At 50.1% G+C, this 23,333-nt stretch overlaps 12 protein-coding genes across 12 annotated transcripts; 3 read left to right on the top strand and 9 right to left on the bottom strand.

The window, feature by feature from the left end:
- Positions 1–418: 418 nt before the first annotated feature.
- On the top strand, positions 419–1,756 carry COCSADRAFT_89894 (uncharacterized protein; the record flags this gene model as incomplete). Its single annotated transcript, XM_007701928.1, has 2 exons — positions 419–939; positions 1,003–1,756. 2 exons carry the CDS (start codon positions 419–421, stop codon positions 1,754–1,756), a joined length of 1,275 nt encoding a protein of 424 aa, XP_007700118.1.
- Positions 1,757–2,124: 368 nt separating this feature from the next.
- Positions 2,125–2,523, bottom strand: COCSADRAFT_56189 (uncharacterized protein; the record flags this gene model as incomplete). Its single annotated transcript, XM_007701705.1, has 1 exon — positions 2,125–2,523. A coding segment is annotated over one exon (399 nt), but the record flags the coding sequence as incomplete, so codon positions are not given.
- A 182-nt stretch (positions 2,524–2,705) lies between these two features.
- COCSADRAFT_160508 (uncharacterized protein) lies at positions 2,706–3,660 on the bottom strand (the record flags this gene model as incomplete). Its single annotated transcript, XM_007701927.1, has 4 exons — positions 2,706–3,064; positions 3,123–3,533; positions 3,570–3,600; positions 3,649–3,660. 4 exons carry the CDS (start codon positions 3,658–3,660, stop codon positions 2,706–2,708), a joined length of 813 nt encoding a protein of 270 aa, XP_007700117.1.
- A 729-nt stretch (positions 3,661–4,389) lies between these two features.
- COCSADRAFT_199674 (uncharacterized protein) lies at positions 4,390–7,318 on the bottom strand (the record flags this gene model as incomplete). The annotated part of the gene is made up of 4 exons (XM_007701926.1): positions 4,390–4,415; positions 4,559–4,626; positions 5,007–5,089; positions 5,768–7,318. The coding sequence occupies 4 exons, from the start codon at positions 7,316–7,318 to the stop codon at positions 4,390–4,392; spliced, it is 1,728 nt and encodes a 575-aa protein (XP_007700116.1).
- Positions 7,319–7,504: 186 nt separating this feature from the next.
- Positions 7,505–8,052, top strand: COCSADRAFT_90497 (uncharacterized protein; the record flags this gene model as incomplete). The annotated part of the gene is made up of 2 exons (XM_007701925.1): positions 7,505–7,537; positions 7,585–8,052. 2 exons carry the CDS (start codon positions 7,505–7,507, stop codon positions 8,050–8,052), a joined length of 501 nt encoding a protein of 166 aa, XP_007700115.1.
- A 14-nt stretch (positions 8,053–8,066) lies between these two features.
- On the bottom strand, positions 8,067–9,011 carry COCSADRAFT_36853 (uncharacterized protein). Its single transcript, XM_007701619.1, has 2 exons — positions 8,425–9,011; positions 8,067–8,379 (listed from the first exon to the last, which is right to left on the bottom strand). Exons 1-2 carry the CDS (start codon positions 9,004–9,006, stop codon positions 8,173–8,175), a joined length of 789 nt encoding a protein of 262 aa, XP_007699809.1. The 5' UTR covers positions 9,007–9,011; the 3' UTR covers positions 8,067–8,172.
- An 84-nt stretch (positions 9,012–9,095) lies between these two features.
- COCSADRAFT_323246 (uncharacterized protein) lies at positions 9,096–9,661 on the bottom strand. Its single transcript, XM_007701924.1, has one exon. The coding sequence runs from the start codon at positions 9,481–9,483 to the stop codon at positions 9,184–9,186; it is 300 nt and encodes a 99-aa protein (XP_007700114.1). The 5' UTR covers positions 9,484–9,661; the 3' UTR covers positions 9,096–9,183.
- A 1,252-nt stretch (positions 9,662–10,913) lies between these two features.
- Positions 10,914–11,223, bottom strand: COCSADRAFT_36851 (uncharacterized protein). Its single transcript, XM_007701618.1, has one exon. The coding sequence runs from the start codon at positions 11,148–11,150 to the stop codon at positions 10,956–10,958; it is 195 nt and encodes a 64-aa protein (XP_007699808.1). The 5' UTR covers positions 11,151–11,223; the 3' UTR covers positions 10,914–10,955.
- Positions 11,224–12,402: 1,179 nt separating this feature from the next.
- On the bottom strand, positions 12,403–13,566 carry COCSADRAFT_160503 (uncharacterized protein; the record flags this gene model as incomplete). Its single annotated transcript, XM_007701923.1, has 3 exons — positions 12,403–12,450; positions 12,549–13,393; positions 13,449–13,566. 3 exons carry the CDS (start codon positions 13,564–13,566, stop codon positions 12,403–12,405), a joined length of 1,011 nt encoding a protein of 336 aa, XP_007700113.1.
- Positions 13,567–13,901: 335 nt separating this feature from the next.
- Positions 13,902–14,890, top strand: COCSADRAFT_181401 (uncharacterized protein; the record flags this gene model as incomplete). Its single annotated transcript, XM_007701922.1, has 2 exons — positions 13,902–14,406; positions 14,458–14,890. The coding sequence occupies exons 1-2, from the start codon at positions 13,967–13,969 to the stop codon at positions 14,888–14,890; spliced, it is 873 nt and encodes a 290-aa protein (XP_007700112.1). The 5' UTR covers positions 13,902–13,966.
- A 1,176-nt stretch (positions 14,891–16,066) lies between these two features.
- On the bottom strand, positions 16,067–18,456 carry COCSADRAFT_142593 (uncharacterized protein). Its single transcript, XM_007701921.1, has 2 exons — positions 17,271–18,456; positions 16,067–17,220 (listed from the first exon to the last, which is right to left on the bottom strand). Exons 1-2 carry the CDS (start codon positions 18,182–18,184, stop codon positions 16,320–16,322), a joined length of 1,815 nt encoding a protein of 604 aa, XP_007700111.1. The 5' UTR covers positions 18,185–18,456; the 3' UTR covers positions 16,067–16,319.
- Positions 18,457–19,256: 800 nt separating this feature from the next.
- Positions 19,257–20,498, bottom strand: COCSADRAFT_89974 (uncharacterized protein; the record flags this gene model as incomplete). Its single annotated transcript, XM_007701920.1, has 1 exon — positions 19,257–20,498. The coding sequence occupies one exon, from the start codon at positions 20,496–20,498 to the stop codon at positions 19,257–19,259; it is 1,242 nt and encodes a 413-aa protein (XP_007700110.1).
- Positions 20,499–23,333: the final 2,835 nt, after the last annotated feature.

Below are 23,333 nucleotides of genomic sequence, written 5' to 3'. Positions count from 1 at the left end.
CTCTAGTTCATTCCGGCGTCCTGTATATTCGATCTTGATAAGGGATGCCCACCATTCGGTCCTTTTGAGGAATGGTCTCGACGATTTGAGTAAACCTAGGTCAAGTCCCAATCGTAGACATCTGTTTATGCTTCCAAACGGGACGCTAGCGCAGACGGAGCGTAGAATTGGGGAGTGCTATCCCCACATCGGCGTACTCGGCCCTTCACCATTGGCCTTGCGACAGCACGGACGGCACTTTACCCCTGGACAAGCTGTGCGGTGTTCACAGCGTAATATTTTTTCCAACGCACCCTGTCGAAAGTCAATTTAGCGACAAGTGGGGTGGTTGGAGATATATACCAGGGCGTCCGCCATGTCAATCGTCCGGCATGATCACGACTTTTCTTTCTTTCGAGACGACGAAGAGGCAGCAAAAATGGCGGTGTCCTTACAGCTTCCACCTATATTCCTCTACCTTCAATTTCCCATCCTTTTCTTGAATAACGCTGTTGCGCTTGCGCTGGGACCTGAGCGCCAGTTTCTGCGTGTGTCCATCAGCCTACCCATACTTGTTGTGTTCGTCGCGCAGTCACTATACCGAGAATGGGATGTCGGCTGGGGTTACAAGTACGGGATGGAAACGTTTGGGATGTGTCTGGTTTATTTCTACATTGGCTGGATTCTTCTAAAGAGCCCGGACAAAGAAGGATGGTACAAGATCCAGTATGGCAAAGGAAACGAACAAGAGAAAGATAAAGATAAGATGACGAACGGCAAGATGAATGGCAATGGTGTACCAGCGAAAAAGAGATATCAACACGTACCAGGAGGTGCGGGTACAACTTTCTGGAGTCGATTGTGGTGGGCTACGCGTCTTTCTTTTACAAACAGATATGTTGGTTGGAGTCAACAAGTCAAGGGTGTTGTCATGGAAGTTCCATCCGATTATCCTCGTCTGTAAGTCACCCCTTCAACCAACCCAAATCCTTCACACAACCCACAACTAACATGCGCCAAAAGTCGTTTCATTGTCGAAAAACTTATCCACGGTTTAATCTACTGGGCAATCTCTGATATCCTCACGGCATACTCCGCCGCCTCCCCATACGGCACCTTTGCCGACTTGCAGAGTTCATCCGCAAAACCGTATCAACCCTTCGCCCCAGATGCCCCCTTTTGGGCAGTCCGATTCTGGTACACGTGGGTGCACATCCTAATCACGTGGTCCACCCTCTCAATCTGCTTCGCACTCAACAGTATCCTTGCAGTCGCGCTCGGCTTCGCGAACCCGCGTGATTGTCCTTCCGGCTTCGGTCATGTCCGCGATCTCTGGAGCGTACGACAGGCTTGGTCTGTAGTGTGGCACCAGCAATTACGCTTCATTTGTAGCGCCCCAGCTATGTGGCTCGCTCGTGATGTGTTTGGGTTTCCAAAGGGAAGTTTCGGGTCGAGATATGTGCAGCTTTTCGTGACGTTTACTAATTCGGCGATTATTCATTCTGCGGCGGCGATGCTGGTGAATCAGGCGTGGAGCGATGATGGTGGGTCTGTGTTCTTTATGAGCCAGGCGGTGATTATCCTTGTCGAGGATCATCTTATCGCTTTGGGGAAGAAGATGGGGTTCAGAGATAATTTGATGTGGCGGATGGTGGGCTTAGTGTGGACTGTGATCATGATTGGATGGCCGGCTGAGTATTGGATCCGCAGACAAATTAGTTATGGCATATGGGTACATGAAAGATCGCCTGATCTGTTGGGCATCGGGCCTAAATAAGGTTAGATGGGAAATATTCTTTAATTTGGGAGTGCATAGATTACAGAGCGATGTTTGGGTTCATGGTGATGTTATGTTGTTCTTATCACATCAATCATCCGATGCTTAGAGCATTCTGAAATCCATTTTTTACGTTTGAAAAGGCGAATTATCCAAGGTTTAGAACATATGTAAATTTACCGGCTGGACCGTTAGCAAGCATGAGCCTTTTCACCAGAAATTCCATAAGCCTTCCAATACCCAAATATCAACTCCAATCTATCCTAGCACGGCACCTCAGCCAAACCCTGTCTCAATCAGCCCACCAACCATACACCTACTCTCAAATCCTCATGCCATCAAGAACCCAACTTGTTACTCGCAACCTCCAGCCTCTCCCTAACCCTCTTCAACCTATCCCCATCCTTCTCTTTCTCGCCTCCCTTGGCATTCTTCTTTTCCTCCTTCTCAAATCTCCCCCTCCATATTCCCACATAATTAACAGCCCCCTGCCTCGCCCAAACCTGCCACCACTCTTCCTTCGCCCACTTCAGCAGCACTTCCTCACTTGCACCCGCGTAGATCGCATCTGTCCAACACATACTCTCTTCCTTGGGACGCGGTGTGGAGAGCATATACGGTGTGCCGGTGGAAGGGTCGAAGTGCGTCCAGCGCGATAGACAGGCGAGTTTGGCTTCGATGGACATGCTGAGTGGTGGGGGGCGTGGGTAGAAGGAGATTGGGGGTTGGCGGGGGAGGGGGGATAGATAGATTGTTGTGGGTTGGGCGGGGAAAAGGGTGTTGGTGTATGTGATGGTGGGGGTCACAATATGTGGTGATGGCTGTAGTGTTTCTTGGGAAGGGGTAGGCTCGAGGTCAGGTGGTATAAGGGGTGCATGCATAAATGCAAGGTTGACTGATGCAATTCCAGTTTCCCATCTTTCTGTACCGATGAGTATGGCGTTCATGATTAGATTTGCCAATCTTTGTTCTTCGAGCTTTCTGAGATGGCGGCGCGTTTGGTGTAGTACTGTTCTGCGGTGTTGGGAAACATGGTGAAGACTTTGTCGCGGACAACAGATCTGGTGTGCTTGTACCATGCTTGGAGATCTTGAGGGTTATTTTCCGTACTGCCATCTTCGAGCTTTACAGTTTCTGGAGAACTAGTAGTAAAGCGGTAGCCAGGATAGTGCTCGGGCACCCACTCTTTGATGAAGTAAGTCCAAGGCGCAGATCGTTCTTCTAGTCGGTCTTGATAGTTTTCCTCGGCGAGCCGTGCAGCAAAATGCGCTGGATTGAAGAGCCATGAACTAGTAAGATACTTGTATACTGGTAGCATGATCAGCATAATCTGCACTACGCAACCCATGTTCATCAGCAGACTTACTCTCTTCCTTGGTGCTGAACCCAGCTTTCACGATTCTGAAATCCAAACCAGCAATTCTTAGGATATCCTTTGGATCCTTGCTGATCCATACCATACTCTCGTTATGATCGGTCTCTTCTAAGTCTTTGACGCGAATATGAATGCCTTCAGGGTCAATAGTGAGCCCTAAAGGCTTCACCATACTCCCAATAATTTTACTGTTACTTGCATAGCTGAGCTCAAATGTGTACCATTCGAACAACTCTGGCTTGAAGCAGACTTTAACATCAATCTGGATGAAATAATCTTCTCCGTCACATGGTGTATCGACGGCAAAATACATGCAATCATTGGTGAGATAGCCTCGACGGCCATGTGCGGTTTTGAAGGCGTCTTTGACAAGATGGACGGTTTCTTCCCATGGAAAGTTGTCTATCGTGTGAGGTCATGGGGAATGCAACGGGCTACAAACTAGGAAGTCGATGTCGCCATAGTCGTTCTTGGGTACTTAGTAGGGGAAACAATACTCTCTACTTCTCAATCTTACCTTTTTGGGCATCTCGGTTGGAACCACTACATGTGCGAATACTGTATGAAGTGCTATAGTAGCTTGGGCTTTGACGTTACAGTATACATCTGGATTGATGCGCGGATAATAGAGGTTTTTGAAGGCATGACCGCCCATCATGTAACGATGCAGTCGTATGAATGGGAGAGTAAGTTTTGGCTTGGACTTCTTCAAATAATCTGGGTTGATGGAATCTAAGAAGAAACGAGTGTTCTTGAGCAGATGTAGTAATTGTAAGTCTCTTTTGCAGGAACCTGACAAGTAAAGGTAAGAGCAGGTTTCGTATCTCGAAGCATTGCTTCTCGTGATATAGCTACTAAAATTCGCATTCAATTGTATAAGTCAGTTCTTATTTAGCATTACTTTCAAATATAGACTGACAATTGTTGAACAATCAGTTCCAGCTTTACCTTCATTGGAAAGGAATAGTCCCCTGTATGACCGACTGCGGTTGCGGTTTGGTACCAACTTTGGCACCCATTTCCAAAACAGTGCCAGATTCCCACACAGTTCATGGGCTGCTGCGACCAATCGTCTTACTCAATAGCTTCTTACCATTCTTTCTTTGCTCATTTACTTTCACGTCCTAAACACACTACGAGAAATCTGTATTGAGAGATCTAAAATAGCGGAAGGTTTTCTATCACAATCTCAGTCGAAGGCAATCAGGACATCGTAGTCGCCTCCCCTTTGCGACCGCCGCAGAGCATCTGGATGTGTCTATCGCCGAGGCCATGTGTATTTTACTTTTCGATTTTACACATGGAATTATCGCGACACTTCCGAACTCACTGGAAAATGGCTTAGATGAACTATTAAACCGATGGCTTATCCGCCTTGCTAATGTCAAGTAAAGAGTAGTTACCTGCTTTGATAAAACAGGACACACCTTTCGTACATTCAAAAAGTGCCTCAGCATCAGCCTTGCAGCTTGCATTGCATTCCCAAAAACTCAGCCTTGCGGCATTTCAGTCTCCAAAATTCGATTGGACCAGGCTGCATGACTTCACTTTCACCAAGCCGCTATCTGCGGTGTAGCAAACACTCTAAGCGCCCACCCCCCACACTCCTCTAGATACATAAAACCATCAAAACAACAACAACCATCAGTCTCAACTTCAACACTACAGAAACCAGAACCAAAATGGCCCCCGCACGCCTCCAAGCTATTCTCGCATGCATGAACTGCGGCGCCGCAGACTTTACCCCCTCCACCTACACCTCCAGCTCCGAAAAAGCATCACTCCTCCACTCACCCACTACTCGCCCAGAGACTCAAATCGCAAACAATGTAGTCGCAACATTGCTCACCACCTCAGTTACCGGGCAAGCCTTACGCATGCACCTTGACTCGCTCGTCGGCGCCTACGGCTGGCGCCAGAACCTTGCCCAATACATCCTCGATAATCTTGCGCAGGCCCTACAAGCCTCGCATGAGAAACTCGGCGCTACCATTCACGCTGCGTACCTCCGGGCCTGGGAGGCTGCACAGAGCGTTGAGGGGTTCGTTGTTGAGCATCCCGTCATGTGTACCGTGATTGCACTGGGCGTGCTTGCTATTGTCGCGCCGTGGATTCTTGAGGCGCTGGGATTTGCGGAGTTGGGGCCTGTGGAAGGTATGTGATACCATTGCTGTGCTTAAAACGATGGGGTGAGATTTGAGCTGACTTTGTTTGATTGTGTAGGGAGCTTTGCGGCGTTGTGGCAGGCTAGGTATGCTGGATATGTGCCCAAGGGTTCGCTGTTCTCGTTTTTTCAGCGACTGGGGATGAAGTGGCATTGGAAGCTAGTTGTGTGAATAGGAGTGGCGGAGGAAAATAGATCGAAGAACTGGGTACGTACGAATGCTGAAGGTATGGTTTGTGACGTATCTTTGGGCCAACAGAAGTAGTACGGGATGTAGTCGGTTGCAGAAGGTGATACCTAACGGTTAACAACAATAGGTAATTTGTATAGAGCTGCCCTATCGGTGTATTTTTCTAGTCAACGATATATGAAGACGATCAACGGGGGGATGCAAACATGCGAATTGGCTTCTAGTTGCTATTTACGTAGAAGCACCGGCGACTTATCGAAGCCCATCCGTCTCCAAACTCACATTATCTGCTCTAGAGCCATAGACTCCACCATCTAAAATCCATTGCTCATTGTCATCGTTATCATCTTGTACTCGCCGCCAGGTTTGTCTCTTTTCACCACCCTTCTCTTTCCCTTTACTCTCTTCGATCTTAATGGTTGGTCGGATTAGGCTACCCAACAGTGGGTTCCTGCTGAACGCGCCACCGCCACTCGATAGGGTGTTTCCATCTGCTGGGCCTTGATTGGGTTCAGGAAGTTCATCTTCGCTCTCTGGCGTAGCAAGCCGCTCTGTAGCAGCCATGCGCCGAACGAGCTTCTTGCCGGAGAGATCAATGCTAGCAACGACTTTGCGCTTCTCATATTCGGGCCGCGCATTCCATTCCTGATCTCGTAGGGCCTTTTGCTGGCGCTTGAGCTGCATGGCACGTTCCTGCGGGCTGGCCCACATGCTCAGTCCGGCGCTTGTGGTTTCGAAGTCTGCAGCCTCATCATGGACTTGAGTTCGCTTCGCATTCTGTGCCTGAAAGGCCAGCAGCTTGTCTCTGTGTTGTTTTGCTTTGGCCAGCTTCTCGTTCTCTGATTCTACATCTGAGGCAGGATTGGAAGATGCGGGTGTAGAACCACGGGGAGTGGAAAAAGGGCGAGGCGCCAATGATACTTCGGCGCGCTTCTGGCCGGCATTGTTTACAGCCATCTTCTCTTTTCCACGTTCTTCACGAAGAATGCGCACCATGGACTGGATATCTTGGGGACTCAAGAGTGCAGAGTTGCAGAAAGTACATGGGCCGATGCCTTCCTTTACACAGATAATCTTGCCGCAATTCAAGCAATTCGGCGCAGCTTCTAGGAGCGGGTGTCTAGTAGCCATACAATTACATTTTCGCTTGCTGTTGTCCTGGGTGGCTAAAGTAGGATTCGTCTGGATTTCTAGCGCTCTGATGGCTGACTCTAGGTCGTTCAGTGCTGTTGACGCGCCATGCATGGGTGTGCCACCAGTAACATTGACCTTAGCCTTAGGTTTAGGTTTGGGCTTAGTTTCTCCCACCACAGTGCCCGGAAGCTTCGCGGCTGGGGGAGCAGGGGAGACACCACGAGACTTTGGTGTAGCTGCTCCTGATGATGCAGTCGATTTTGGCAGCTGCAAAGCATCTGGCTGTTCCGAAAGTCCGAACTTGGCCGCTTTCGCTTTTGAACTACCTGCCATGTAGTCCTCCTCATCTTTCTTCATGTACGCACCGGAAACATTTCCATAATTATCTGGTTGTCGCGGCGGTGGGAGTTTATTCAGCCCGGTTTGCTTCTTTTTCTTAGGCTTTGACTTGGGTACTTCTGAAACATCATTTAACGGCTGGTTCTGAAGTGCGCCAGCAGTACTCTTGGGTTTCCTCCGGTTGTTGAAAGAAGTAATGAACTCGAGTGCTTGTGGACTATCTCCGAGTAAATTCTGGAGATGGTCTGCTGCTTCCTTCTGAGAGAGCGAGTCCGTATATGATATGACCTGCTTCAGCGACTCATCATCAAGAGGAAGAAGCTTCGAAAGCTGAGGTAGTGCCCAGAATGATAGATCCATAATTGCAGTTGTTGGGGCTTGAGGATGTTAGAAGTTAGAAGGCGTCTGCCGTGATTCATCACTTCACGCTAGTCTGTGTGGCTACTGTGTGGCTGGTGAAGGGACCGTGCGTTGATCTGGCGTTGGATTTCCAGATGCTGGGGAAGCTGCCATCATAGGCCTCACTCGCAACTCCGCATATCCACTATGGCTACTGACGTCGCACTCGACACTACAATCGTATGTTTTGCATTCTATACAAGAGAGAACCAGTCTAACTTCAACAGGGCACTGTTGTTGTCGAACTCTACAATGACCATGCGCCAAAGACATGCAAGAACTTCTCAACCCTCGCCCAGCGCGGCTACTTCAATGGCCTCATATTCCATCGCATAATACCAAACTTTATGATCCAAGGAGGCGATCCTACGGGTACTGGTCGAGGCGGTGAATCTATTTATGGCGAAAAATTCGAAGACGAGATATCCCCGCAACTCAAGCATACTGGAGCTGGCATCCTTAGCATGGCCAATTCAGGCCCTAATACAAACGGGTCTCAGTTCTTCATTACCCTCGCACCCACACCATGGTTGGACGGCAAGCACACCATCTTTGGCAGGGTCAAGAGCGGCATGCAGATTGTAAAGAAGCTTGGTTTGGTCAAAACAGACAAAGAGGATCGCCCGGTAGAAGAAGTCAAGATTGTTAGGGCATACATCCCAGACGATAACGCTCAAGCGTTACAGCGCTATTAGCGCGCGACAAAAGATAAATTGGTTTGACGCTCGCGCAAAAGCCTCATGCTCGCAATGTCAATAGTGCTCTGGTGTGAGTTTGGAACCTCCATATTGCAGAATAGACACTCATACGCCCAGCTAGTTCAAGGCGCCGTTCGGGTGGATCAACACCTTGGTATACCCTTCGATCCTCTTGTCAAACTTCTCGTACGCTGTTGGTGCATCCTCGATGTTGATCTCGTGAGACACAACGAAACTTGGCTTGGCCCTGCCCGACACGATCATATCGCGAAGATACCTGTTGTATGCTTTGACGTTGCATTGTCCAGTTCCGAGGTGCAGGCCCTACTTGGATCAGTGCTGGAAAATGAATCTGGTGCACATGCGTACCTTTTCAAAAAGCTTTCCGAATGAGATCAAAATCTGGCCCTTCTTGCTTTGTTCATCCGGTGCTCCGGGATCAGCTGGCACATAGAGCCCTGGAATGCCTAGCCCTCCAGTTGGGCGCGTGACCATGATCAACTGGTCAAGGACGATGTTGGGTTTCTCTGTGCTACCCGATGCATCCACTGCCTGGTATCCAACGGCATCCACTGCGCGATCAACCATGCCGCCGTTAAGCTTGATGATTTGTTCAACAGGATCGCTCTTTTTGAAGTCGATGGGTACGCAACCGATCTTTTCTGCTGCTTGTAAACGTTCAGGGACCGTATCCACAACAAACACCTTGCTTGCGCCGCGTAGCACACCACTGTATGCTGCCATCAGACCAACAGGGCCCGCACCAAACACTGCTACACTCTCGCCAGACTTGAAACCAGAGAGCACTAGTCCGTGCCATCCCGTTGGGAAAATGTCCGCAAGTAGAATGAAATCAGCCTCGTGCTCAGTCCCTTGTGGCAGTTTTAGTGCATTGAAGTCGGCAAACGGTACCCTGAGGTATTGTGCTTGGCCGCCTTGATATGGTCCCATGGCCACATATCCGTACGCGCCACCAGCAAAGCCGGGGTTTACACTGCGATCGTTAGATAATGCTCTGATGGCTTTCCGCCAAGTCTTGACTTACCCAGTACAGAACGCTGTCTTGCCTTCTTCGCAATTGCGACACCTGCCATCCGCAACGTTCTAGGAAGCTCGACTTCAGCCCACTCATCTACAGATGGCATTATGCGTACTCACAAATGGCAATACAATCCGATCGCCCTTTTCCAAGAGAGTCACGCCCGGCCCAGCCTCGATGACGATCCCCATGTTCTCATGGCCGAATACGAGACCAGCTTCCGCTGCGGTCCGTCCCTGGTACATGTGCAAGTCGGATCCGCAAATGGCTGCCGTCGTGACCTTGACAATGACGTCATCTGGATGCTGGATCTTGGGTAACTCAACGTCCTTGACTGAGACTTTGAATGGGCCTTCGTAGTGTACTGCTTTCATTGTGTTGCCTGACATATTTGGGAATGTCGGCTTTGTCTTTCTTGTTAAGTGAACTATGTTTGGTATTGAGGTATGAGAGCGTGGTAAAACTCGGAAATGCGGATTATTAGGACCTAGGTATGAGTAAAGTTAAGAATGAAAGGTTTGTGATGTGGGAACGACGCGGTTACGTCCCCTTATCAAGGGAAACCATCCTGCCCCATTCATATACTCCTTCCCGCTAGCTCTGTTCCGGTAGGTAGGCCACTGCCCTTCCTACATACATGGCAACGGGTTATCCCCTCCCCCGAGCATCAATACCTCGGTTTTGAAGCAATCACGAATGCGTGCTCTAGGCGGTCACAAACCAAGTTGACTACGTACGTAACCTGATGCCCCCCTCTGGTGCAAAATGGGAAGCTCCCCCTCATTCTTGGACTTTTTCGCTCGAGTTGGCATTTAGAGGCGTCATTATTGAGGGGCTGAGGCGGCAGATGGGGAGGGGGGGTGTGGGGTATTACTTTCCGAGTCGGAATCTAGTGCCTTGGGCTTGTTTCCGAGGGTGCTACGTTTTCCTTGGACTATGAAATTTGCGCGATTGGACTATATCGGGGTTGCGTTGATATGATCAGGGTATGCGTCTTTTCTTTCCTGTCTGTTGACGAGAGCGTGGAGGTACTATTGTGTTATCGGGATTTTTGAAGGCGATAGAAAGTATAGAGTTTGATGAATCTGGAGCTGAGAGCTGTGAAAGTAAGTTACCATGTGGCAGGAATCTGGTTACTACAGTAGGTTAAGAGTGAGACACTATGGTGTGGGTAATAATACATTGTCTCACGGGTTTGGGATTAGTAGATGTCGCAGTATTTCGTTTCTTGTACACACGGTGCGAATGGCGTTCACGCAAACTTTCTTGCATTTTAGTTTTCAAAGTATGAGATTAAGTGAGTAAAATCCGTTGACGAAGTTTGTATTTATTGTACTTTGCTTAGTCTCAAATTTAGTAACTGTTGGAGTATCTATACGCATACATGTGTGTAACATCACCAAGGTCCTATGTTGTACTAGGTAAACTTGCAAAACAGATTTTCATATTGTCTAGCCTACTACTAGCTGCACGGATTCCGTAGCTAATTGCAAGACTTTTCATTATTTCCAGATGTTAGCAGTTCGGTATCTACCGAACTCATGTATTTACCTTTGTCTGATAGTACGAGGCTATGCCAAAACACACATTACCAGCCTATTTTGTTTACAATTGAACGATATCAACCCTCTTTTCGAACTAGATACTCTGTCACATCATCACGTACAGTCTTAATCTAAGGCACGAGCTAATGACTACTCTTATAACCTAGAATTCCGTGTTATCTTGAGTAGAGCTTATGAAGCGAAACAGAAACAGAAAATAGCTAACATTTCAAGCAAGCAAGAATTATCTAGAAAGATTTGATTGAGCGGCGTTGTACATGTTTCAGTGATACAGTATCACTACACGCTCAAATACATCAATTTTGTACCTGAATCTCTTCCTTAGTTACTACTTTCGATGACTTTTCCTCCACTGGTTTTGTTTTCTTGGCATTATCAAGTAGCCGCACTAGTGCCATGTGCTTCTTGGAGAGTGCTAAGTCTCGCGCCTGTTTCCCTTTGGTAGTTTTTGCACCTACGTCCGCCCCTCGATCTAATAGAAGCTGGACCATCGCCTCTTCTCCCCCCTTACTAGCCTCGTGCAGCGGTGTCTCTCCCGCCCTATTCTTTGGTTCCAAATTCGCCCCTCTGTCTAATAGTAGCTGAGATATCACCGTACTCCTTGTCGAAACTGCAACGTGTAACGGTCTACCTTTGTGCCTCGTCTTTGCTTCTATATCCGCTCCTTTGTCTAGGAGCAGCCGAACCATTGCCATGTTGCGTGTTTCAACTGCTCCGTGTAGTGATGTGTTTCCAGATTGGCCCCTTGCTTCTATGTTTGCCCCCGCATCCAATAGCAGATCTACTATTATTTCATTCCCCACGCGAACTGCAAGGTGCAGAGGCGCTTCTCCATGGAAATCTCTTGCATTTACAGCTGCCCCTTTGCTGATCAGTAAACGGAGGATTTCTATATCTCCTACTCGTGCTGCTATATGCAACGGCGTTCTGTTTTCCATGTTTTTCACGTTGACCTTAGCGCCCTTATCAATCAATATCCGTACAATGTCTTGGCTCCGTGCTAGAGTTGCTAGAAATAACGGTGTATTTCCCCTCTTATCTTCCAAATTTATATACTCTCCGAATTCTGTGTCACCACCTTCCAATACCAGTTCCGCTTCTACTAATGATGCAATTCCAAGATAGCACGTCAGATGCAGGACTGGGATATCAGATGGAAAATACATATACTTGAGAGTTGTGTATTTTGCCCACCAGTAAGTTCGGATAGATGGTTCGTTATAGATAAATCGTTTAAGAGTATCAAGCAGCGCAGCATCTTGTGCTAAACAACCTCTTGCATGCTCAGGCCAATGGAGCACTGAATAATCCAACAGATGAGACTTTTTTAACTTAAAATTGGCAAGTGAATCAGAAGACAAATGCCATAAGCCGCTCTGCGTAATGCAATCGAGACAGGTTATCGTTATTTCCAGATTTGCATTCTCTGGCTCGATGCGAAACTCCTCTAGAATCTTGTTGTTATCTCTCTCTTTTCGCAGTAAATAGTCTCGTGCTGACTGGTGGATGAAACCAATCTCTTTCTGTTTTTGACGCCAGACATGATAATCTCCGGGTATCAGATGATTGCCCTCCACTTTTCTCGTTTCTTGTTCTTGAAGTAGGGGTTTGCAATAAAATATAGCATCGCGAATCGCCTGCTCTTCAGTGATTTGAGTTGGGAATGGAGACTGGATACTTGTCGCAGCAGCCAGCTCCTGCAGCGATAAAGGGCGTACAGCCAGAGCTACCCAACGTAAGATATTACAGCTGGTTTCTCTCTGTTCCTCTGGTATCTGAAGCAGCATACGGCTATAGATCGCAGGTAAGCCCCTTGGGAGGCCTCGAAGCGCCTTCAAGACTTCACTGCAGGTACGCTTTTGCGACAATTCGTGTATTGCAAAGCCTACCCAGAGGAAAGTACCCTCGGCCCGATCTAGTAGCTCTTTCTGAACAGACGCTTGCAATTCGCCGTTGAAACCTTCAATCTCTGAAAGATCGCTCATCCGTGCAGATATGAACAGTTCAATATCGCTGCTCACCCTCTCGTCATTATCGGGGTCTAGCCTCACCCTCGGACAGTTTTTAAGTCCAGGCATTTCCCGGCTGATTATCGCGAGCTTAAACATGTTTTGAGTTGAGGAGTTTTGTCCATTCAGCAGGGTTACAAGTCGCGATACTAGTCCTTTCCGTATGCTCTCCTCACACTCGTCGAGCCCATCGAGCACGCAGAACACCGTTCCAAAGTCAACATCTGTGATTACTTCGACGAAAATGATCCATAATGCTTCCAGAGATGACAAGGTTTGTTGTTTCCGTTCGGGCGGCTCAAAATGACGCAGCGCATGCTTAGATAACTGCGGGCGCTTAGTAAGAATTTGATGCAGTAGCCCACGTAGGACAGCGAGAGCTGTGTTGTGTTTCTCGTTCTGCGCACTGCAGAAAAAAAATATGAGATCAGTGTTTTCTTGGTGCGCTGCATGCTTCTCAAGCTCCTCAGTAAGGAAGATGGAGAGCATAGTTTTGCCCTTGCCAGGCCCACCTGAGATCCACAGCAGGCGTATGTCGTTGGTGCTACCGCTATCGCCATGACTACCGCCGTTTAGCCAGGCGCGATATTTCACATCGTTTCTAATCCACTCGCATGTGCTTGGAACTCTAGTGCCTTTGGCGGTGATCAGACTCTCACGGTCGACGTGGGGATCGGTTACGAAGAGAGCGTCGCGACACTGCAAAGCCGCTCTCTCCTGCGATTCTGTGAGACCGACTTGTTAGTATTGAGAAATTATAGGACAGTAATCTGCTTGTACCCTGTGGAGATTTGCGGTCAGCAAAATATACATTTTGCGCCGACCCCACGAAGGCTTGCGAGCCGTTTTGAGTGGAGACCCCATTGATGTGTTGATTGAGAATCCGGTCTTCAGCCATCCGGCTAGGCTGTCCGCGACATAAATTTACTTTTTGAGATCCTGTAAGAGATGTGTTTGTGCTTGTATTTTGCTTTGTTTGTGAGATGTAGAGAATTAGGCTGCAGGTCCAACGATAAACAAGGCATTGCGGCGAATATATGGGGTAAGGGTAGCAGGCTTAACCGGTCGAGGAGCCTATGAGCTTCGCTGTTCTACGCCCCCAATATGCAGCCTGTGAGCATTGCCAACTCAGCTTTAATGAGGAGGCCTCTAATACGCAAGCGAGATCAACAATCCTCGTAAAAGGATCTGGGCTACCTGCATGCGAAAGGACCAGCCTTCCACCTTCATATACATCGCTCGAGCCATAACAATTATCGAGACGACACTAACAAGAAATATCTATAGTGCTATTCACAATGGATCCTTTCAGTATCACAGCTGGTGTCATTGGTATCACTAGCGCCGCCACAACTAGCATCGTGCAATTGCGCAGCCTCATCGACAGTCTCTCAGAGGCTAAAGATGAAGTCGCAGACATCACCACTAGCCTAACTAACATAGAGCGCCCACTAGCTGCGCTTGAACGACTCAGCATTTCAGATGGGGCTACTTTAAACGCTTTTAAGGAGGACATGTGTAAAGTTGGTGTCGCCGAAGCGGTCAACAGCTGCGGTGATGCCTGCAAAAGGTTTCAAAAGGATCTAACAAAGTGGACGAAGCATTCCAGCGCGACGAAGCTCTCTCTTCGGGACCGCTTTTCCGTTGGTGTTTGGAACAAGGAAAAGATCCGTACGTTTCGCACACAGCTACAGTGGTGCGAGACTACTTTGCATTTTGCTGTTACAAGCACGCAGCTGTAAAGATGCCTCAATCTCACCCCAGAAAATGCACACTAATTTCGCAACAGTATGATTCAGTTACGATCTGAGAAAGCGTCTGAAGCCGATCGTGAAAGTGTGAGGAACCAATTGCAGACTCTCGAGACAAGAATCAAGGAACACATCGACCTCACCAAACATCAGCAAGACGAAGCTCAGGAGAGAAAGCGCGAGCTAGAAGAGGAGCCTGAGGACGAGGAAGATGGGGGTGCTGGTCGACTATTAGCTATCCAGGAGGTTGAAAAGCAATCACGCTTACTCGAGGCCGAGCAGGTGTCTTCCGGAACGGTCTTCTCGCAGGTACAATCCAAACGGAGTGGCCAGGATATTAGAAACATTATCACTTCAGCCAACTCCAGGACATATGTGGGAATGCCAGCGAGCGTAGTAGGAAAAATCAACCAGCGCATCTCAGAAGTCAGAACTGATGGAGGCTCAACAGCTTTTGTGGGTATATTTTAGCTGATGCTCATTACGGGACGCAGGAATGATAGATTGAAATGTTTAAGATGAATCATATCTGATGTGACAGTTCGGGTGCCACATAGCTCTTCGCACTGTAGCTCATCGCATCCTCTCTCTTTGATTGCCGTGAACGCTTTCATATATTGGATTAGAGAAGCAAGACGAGAGAAAGACAACAGCAGGCGGTGAAAGGTAACGACGCAGTAATGCGTCTACCAGCAAACAAAACAGAATATTTCAATGCGAGAGAAAATAAAATCAACCCAGTTTTTAAAACATGCCGAATTCATACAAACCCACAACTCTGACAACACTACCCCCTAGTAAACTCCCACACAACCTTACCCACCAACAACCAGAACCATCATTCCATCTCCAACACTCTCCTTTCGACACCCCCTGCCCCCCCCCCTCTCTCTACCCACCATCTATCCTGAATCTAAATCCACCCCACACCCATCAACCTTCCCACTTTCCGCGGACTACTACCAGCACCACCACCGTCACTCCCTCTCCATCCCGTCCCTCCACCAACCCAAAAAACCCTCAAGCCGCGCGTTCCCCCGTTCACCACAATCACCACAATAGCAATCAGCACCACATTTCACCCCCTTTATCCCCACCATCCTTACCATAACCGACAACAAACGAAATCCCCTAGTCTATCATTCTACTCCGCGGAGCCCCATCGCTCTGCCGCCCCAGATCCGCGCTACTACCTCCTTACTAGTCCCCACTGTGGCTTGCATGCGGGAAAGAAAGAGAAAAAAAAGGAAATATGGGACATCACTATCGCGTGGATTGTATGGGGCGAGGCTGAGGCATAATTTTATGAGCTGGGCTTTGTGTAAAGTGCGTGATTGGGTATGAGGAATGGTGATAGCGAGGTAGATCTCGATTGAAAATATTGGAGGCGAGGCGAGTGTGGTGCCGTGTATAGTTAGTACTTAGCGGTCGGTCTGACGAGGCTGTGTATGACAAACTTACCCGAGGCTAAGATGTCACGATTGGAAAGGTGCGAGTACCACGGTATGCGCATGGGAACTGTGATTAAGCTGGTAAGAAAGGGGGGGGAGGGGGAGGGACGGAGTGCAGTGGAGAAGTGTCGAGTCGCCAAACCAAGATAGTAGGAGTAAAGTAAGTTCACCTGGATACTAGCAATGACGCAAATTTCTCACTTCACACAAAACTACTTAGACTAGACATGTTCACATCATGTATACAATCGTCGCATCAACTAACCTTTATTCATTTCATCCCATAACTTCTTGTTTTAAAAAAAAAGCTCGACATAAGAAAACGCCAGTTCGCTATGCACCCCACCAGTCATGACGTTGATAATGCCAGTATCCCACCTCATAAAGAACCCCTTTGAAGAAAAATGGAAAGAAGGAGATCAAAATATGACGTCATCCGCTCATTTCAATTACTTCACACGGAGACGCTTGCCCGCGGGCTCAGCATCCACGCGCTCGACAGCCGTAGTGGTCGACGCTACCCAATTGTGTTTTTCGGTACCGATGCTCTGCGAAGCAGCTTTTTCGCTAGAAGCCTTTGGTTTATTGTCATTGCCATCGTCATCGTCATCGTTTGACTTCTTGAGCTGCCACGGTGCCTCGATGGACAAGGAAAAGATCTCTTTGTCTGATTTGCGGCTCGAGGCCCGTCTCTTTTGCGATGCCTGTCCTTCGCTCGATTCGTTCTTGGGCAGGGGACTCTTGGGATCAGAAGTATTGCTAGTCTCTGCCGATTGTTTCTCCTGCTCTTCGTCCTCAATTTCCTCGGTGTAGTTCCACATTAGGTTGATTTCACCACGGACAAGAGCGGTAAGCCAGATGCTGCCGAGCACACCAGGGACCAGGTAAAGCAATGCGGGTTGTGCATGGTTCCAGATCATCATGACGCCGAGGGTAGCCAGCAGGCCCAGTATATAGCCAACTAAGCCAGCATTGAAGTATGTCTTTGGGAATGTAAAAGGAGCCTCTGTCTCGGCGCTCGTCTTGGCAGCAACCCAGAGTGGCCGGCCTGTAAGGGAATGCGTCCAGAAGTAGTCGCTCCACCGTCCAGTTAGCGAGTAGTACGTTGGCTTTTCAATAATTTCTTGGCCTTCTCCTGCAACAGCGGGTCTGCGCGTTTGGCGACGAAGGTAGAAGAGATACAAATCAAAACGCAAGGCAAGACCAATCATGATGCCGGGCAAGACGACATCACCGAGACCGAGCATGGCGTGCGAGGGGACTGAGGTGGGGTCGTCGGCAGCAGCGGGTCGTGGGAACATGAGCTTGATGGGAACATCTAGTGACTTTGCTACAGTTACCATCATGGGCCTGGAGTATGTGTTAGCCACGTTTGGAATGCCGTAAACAAGGTGCCTTACGTGAAAAAGACAAAGTAGATGTCGTAGAAGAAGAGTGCGCCCAAAATCAGACTACCCGTGGCAAATGTCGTGGGCGACATGAGCTGCAAGGCACCGTATGAGAATCCAAAGCCCAGCAAATTTGTCAAATACCATGGCTTATCAACCAAGTTAAAGTAAGCCACAGTTGCAAGCCCAGTCAAAACGCCGACCATTCCGTGAGGACCCATCTTGAATTTGCCGGCGAAGACGCGATGCATGTAGAGTTTCAACGTCCATTTGTTGCCTGGCATGGCTCGATCAGCCCAGAGCAAACTCCTCGCCCCTTCAGACAGTGGGATCTTGGAAAGGAAGCCTGGTAGAGGCGTCGCGAGTGGGTGCTTGTCCTGAACATCACCAGCTACCGGAGCCGCCTTGGCCGTCTCACCGTCAACGTGGTATAGCGCTCGGCCAACGACATGTCGGCGTGGGTATATTATGGAGTGGCCAATGTCAAGGAGGTCAGTGACTAGTCGCGAGACGGAGAAGACACCAAAGACGGCAAAGTAGGCATTGAGGATTTTGTTGAGCAGGGCGGGGTCCTTCATCCACTTGAGAAGAAAGTACAGCGAAGCCAGGGCAGTCCCTGCAAAGAGAGGCATAAGAAGGGCGTCCGTGGGCGACAAGCCTTCCATAATGCGCTGCTCGTCTTCGTCGTCGTCTTCCTCCTCCTCATCCTCCATATCGTCATCGCTTGTATTGGACCTCTTTTTTTTCTTAGCGGGCTTCGCAGCGGTCGACGGGCGTGTGAGCGAGGCGTGTGCGCCGGCGTATATTGGGAAGAGAGCTGAGACGATCAGGTGGATGTAGGTGGGTAGCATTGGCTGCATCAGCGAGAACTCGTAGGCAGCCTTTCCAAGGATTTGGGCCCATAGGCCCGGATCCGAGTCGGCCATGCGGCGCTGGTATGGGATCGCTGTGCTGCTATTTTTCTTTTCTAGTCGCACTGTTCAGCAAAGACGGAGAGGACGAGTGATGGCGATCGCAGACGTGTAGATGATAATTATGGTGGGTGGTATGTTTCAACTCTCCAGAAGGGATAGAAGCGTAACGTGGGGTGAAGGATAGGCGCAAGGGCGCAAGAGAGCCAGGAGAAGAAGACAAAAGGAATAAAGGCCGACCAGAGTTGGACAATGGCTACTGCCGGCTGCGACAAAGAAGCAATGGAGAGTTGATGGTTGTTCTAGCGGCGCGGCTGGAGTTCCCCAGTGACCAAGTAGCCGTTTAGCAGCGGACCAATCAAGCGACACACCACTCCCCACTCGACCGATCGCCAGCCGTGCCCCCAACCCCCGGCCTTAGATCGGCGCGTCTGCATGAGCGGGACCTTGCAGGCGGTCGAGATGCGACTCGCTGGATTGTGTGGGCGGCCTGCTGTGCCTCATGGTTCATCACAATGCGTTGAACCAGGTGCTCGGGATGCTAAAAAAGGCTTGGTGGGCAAAATGGTTGCATTGTGTGCCTAAAATATACGGGTTTTCTCCACCTCTCCTAGTTACTATGCTCACCACCGACTAGCTCTGCCTTGCAATCTGCAACTTCGTCCTTTGTGCTATCGACCTGACCATGTACAAATTCCTCAAGTCCTTCCTCCTCCCTTGAAATACAATGCGTTGTGCGGGTCGTGTATATTCGTCATACACCAAATGTTCCAAAACGCCAATCCATGGAACAAGGTAAGCGCTGAACCGAAAATGGAGCAAAAGCCAACTATGACAAAAGAAAAGAGAAAAAAAAAGCCCATGTGATGGCTAGCTTCAACGCCAAATCCACAATTACAAAACGATATTTCGTGTAAAGAGAATAAAAAAAACGACAAGTGAGAAGCAGGCAGAAAAGTCGCCCATAAGCTGAAGCCAGACCAGCTGACTGAGAACATCCTGGTTAGTGTACACGACGACAAATGCCCACCCCCAAACGCACACGCTAAGAAACAAAGAATATGCAGGAAATGGACAAAGGAAATTCTTAGCAAGGCGTAAGCCGGGTTGAGGCGTTGAAGTCTCGCAGCATGTCAAACGACATGCCGTCGACAGTGACACGCTGTTGTGACTCGACGTAAACGTCGTGCGAACTGCCGAGTGCACTTCCATCCCAAGGCGACATGGCACTCAGCCTCTTGCTGCGTAGGTGGGGAGGCGTCACAGCCGCAATGACCCGCTCCTTCATTTGTGGCGTGATGGCGGATGGTCGCTTGCAGTCAAAGTATGACAGTGAGACGGACGACGAGGTAAACGATGGTGCCGATGTAGCCGACAAGGATGTCAGCTGAGGGTGAGGGGAACACGATGACGGGTAGTGGTCGTAATCCGGCTGGCCGGATGAGGAACTAGGTTGCGCTGACTGATACGGAAACTTAAATGCCTTGGCGGCATCAGCCTCGGATTGGTCCTCTAGCGGGGTCGACGAAAATAGAAACGACGAACCATTGCCCGAGTCGGATGTTTGGTAGTAGCCTAGTACTGAAGGCGTATGGCTACTCGTCTTGGAAAGACTGTCCTCAAGAGAAAGAGCGTACTCAGTCAGGGCATGCGACTCGTCGTCCGTGTCTTCGTCAGTCGAGCTCCATGCTGAAAACTGACTCTTGACCGGTGCTCGAATTGGGGGTATCTCAATGATGCGTGGCTTCTCGACTGGGCGCCGTACCGATGGGCATGACGACGAGCGAGACGACTGTGTAGCAAAGGACAGATCCGGACACGAGCGAGGTGACAAAGGCAATGAAGAATCCGAGCCGGGCTGGTAGGTCGGTATTGATTTTAGCTGGTTCTTGATGAATTCGGCTAAGGTGGCGGAATAGTCTCCTAGCGTGGGAGAAATGTTCCGGACAGGTCCGCCATCGTCACGTGGAACGACGGTTGAAGTGCTTCGGTCAGTAGCATCTGAAGGGATACGTGAGTGCGAGGGCGCGTGTCTGCTAGATCCAAAGGGAGTAGGTTGTTCTTGAGGTGTGGGGATGGCCGCGAGTTCTTGCAGGAACTTGATATGGTCTCTGGGGTCAAAGGGTCGGCCGCCGTCCTCGTCGAGCGACTGGTTGCGGCGGGCTCGGCGTTTCCGGACAGCAGCTCTGCTCTCAGCCAGGATGAGTTGGGCCTCTGGTGTTGTGCATCCAAGGGCGTCGATGATGGGAAATGAGTTGCTTCTTTGTCGCTGCATGCTGTAGCGGGGGCTGGCGGTGCGAGCAACAGGCGACGACTGGCGGGATTCCATGGTGTTGTGCATGTGAGGGAAGTAAGTATGGATGACGGCGGGATGAGCGACTGATGATTTTAGTGCATGGCCGTAGCAGCCGTGGAACGAGTGGTATATGTGTAGTAGCTGGTGGTGAGAGGGCGAGGGCGAGGGCGAGGGCGAGTGTGAGTGTGAGTATGAGTGTGGGTGTAAGTGCGGGCCAGGCGAGGTGAAGCACAAAAGAAGCGGGAGTGTGGAGGGGGGGGTGCAGTATGTATGTATGGATGGATGGATGATGGATGGGTGGATATGGGAGGGCAGGGAGTGATGATTCGAGAAAAAAAGAAGGAAGCGATACTGCAGAGATAGCAAGTGTACTTGAGAAGCGGGAAAAACGGGCATGGCTCATTGGGCGCAGACGAGGTCAGGAGGATATGAGTGGTCGGCGTCGCCTTTGACTGCCCAGAGGGCATTAGCTCGTCGCAGCCTGGACGGCACTCAAGCCGACGAAGGAACGCAAAAGAGTTGGCATGGCCACATGACGTTTACTGACTTGGAAGAGCGAGCATGGGTTTCGTATCGCACGGCCCCAGCCAGGGCAAAAAAGAAGGACGAACTATCGTGTACCCCTGGATGGCGTATAACCCTACTGCCGGATCCCGCTGGCGTTTCGTGCCTAATGGCCAATCCGGGTCGACATGGTTCATAGCCTTGTCATGCGCCCTCACGCAACGTCATGGCAATGGCACCAGCAGCCCTTTGTCGTCTGGTCACACACTGTACGCGTATTGTAGCAGCCGCGCCTGGCCATGAGAAGTATGGGTGATGGCAACGTCTGACCTCGAGGCGTGGGCAGCTAGATGTGCAGCACCAGTACCAGCACCAGCACCAAGCGGCACTGTGACTGTTTACCACGTACGTACTCTACTCACTGCGCTACATACACACAGCAGCCGTCCGGTCTCCACTACCCACTGCGCCAGTGCCCAGTGCCAGCACCAGCACTAGCAATCCGCGTGCTTTGTGTAAGGCGATCAAGGAGATCGACGGCACCCTTGCTTTTTGCCTTCGACCAAGTGTTTCTCAGCGGCCTGCAGCCTGATCAGCCCTGCTGCTGATGCCCTCTGCCTCTCTGACTGGCGGGCTGCCCGCCGAGCTAGCGTTTGGGGGATACATCGATCAGCGCCGTCCACGCAACACAATCGGGCGGCATGGCGATAGGGCGTGCACGGCAATGAGTCGCGCCATCCTATCCCATCTCCCCCTCCGCAACAGTGAAAGGGTCTTTTTTTTTTGCATGCACATGCTGCAGCCAGTTGCAGTCCAAGTGTGGTGCGGGCATACAACCTGCAAGGTACTGCTGCGCGGCTCGTCGTTGCCCACCGGCATGCAGCTAGCACGGGCGCCACTAGGCCAGCCGTGCTCTCATGAACTTGTAATGGCCATGGGAGGAAAAAAGGACAAGGAACCGAATTCGGCCCGACCGGAGGTGGCGCCAAGGGCCGCAGAGGCTGAGCACCGCATTTTTGCAGCGCGAGACCCGCGATGCAGTTGGGCATGGTGGAGAGGAGAGAGAAACGAGGCGCATGGCTGAGTGGATTGATGCCTATGCCTGCCTTTCCCGGCAAACCCAAGTCCAAGTGCCGCCTCGCCGCCACAATCCCATCCACACCCACCCACCCACACACCCACCCACACACCCACCCACACACACACACACACACACACATGGAAACACGCCCAACGGGCCGGAGCAGCCTCCGCCGCAACCTCTTCAAAGAACTCCCAACTGCCTGAAACATGGCCATACTGCAGCATTCACGCTCCATCTCAACGTGCGACTTGCTAGTTGCCCATATCCAAATCTACACTTGGCTGCCACTCTGTCGCCTAGCCGGCATCCCCCCATGTCCCTGCAAGCGACCCCTGCGCTACTAACTAAGTATTATTCACCCTCCCACGGCCTCCCCTGTGCATTCGGTTGAGTCACGGTCCTTGCGACAGCTTTGGTCACAGAAACATCAACACCACGCTCTCGTTGTTTTTTATTCTCCTGCTTGACATCATCATGAATAGGAATAGACATCAATGCAGCCACCCTGCCTGTCGGGCCATGTGCATCACCAACCCAAACTCTGTTCCTCTTGCCACAACAATCCCTTCACACACACACACACACCGGAGCCCTCTTATCACGATCGGGCTGTTCCATCTACTCCCACTGGCTCAGATTGCCTCTCTTCTGTCCGATGACTGCTGCCCTCAACATGTCTCTCGCCCGTTTCACCACCTCTTCCAACATCATCAAATCCAGCTGCCGCTTCCCCATGGCCTTTTGCGACTAGAGTACGAACATGCACTGCACCACACCTCCCTTTTCCGGCCCGGTTCTTTCTTCATCCATCTAAACACCACCTGTTCTGACACCTCACCACCTTGGCTTTTGCAATTTCGGCCTCCTGTCATGTGCACGGCGACTCCATTCGGCAAAGACACAACCATAAGCACGAGCATCAACACGGGCACCACCACCACCACCCTTCCTTTGCGCATCGCCCCGTTCCCTGAGCCATCAATGCCAACTGACACATCCATTGTCGGCCTTTTTCGTCTTTCGGCCTTATCTTCCTTCTCGTCGTGCGAAGCGCTTACGACTTCTGTCATGGATTACCCTTTACTTAGGCTCTCGCTCTCGTATAGCCCGTTCTCTCGTATTTTGACACCACGTGAACAGTTTTTTCCAGTACATTCCGGTGACCATGCTCATACTACTAGAATTTTGCATGTCGCTCCACATGTCTGACATCTGCCTGGACTAACTCTATCCAACACTGCTAGTCGGTCTCGTCCATTGGCGCACTCTTTCCATTATCG

The sequence above is a fragment of the Bipolaris sorokiniana genome (assembly GCF_000338995.1).
Source record: "Bipolaris sorokiniana ND90Pr unplaced genomic scaffold COCSAscaffold_7, whole genome shotgun sequence".
NCBI lineage: Eukaryota > Fungi > Ascomycota > Dothideomycetes > Pleosporales > Pleosporaceae > Bipolaris > Bipolaris sorokiniana.
This window is presented reverse-complemented; position numbering and strand designations above follow the sequence as displayed.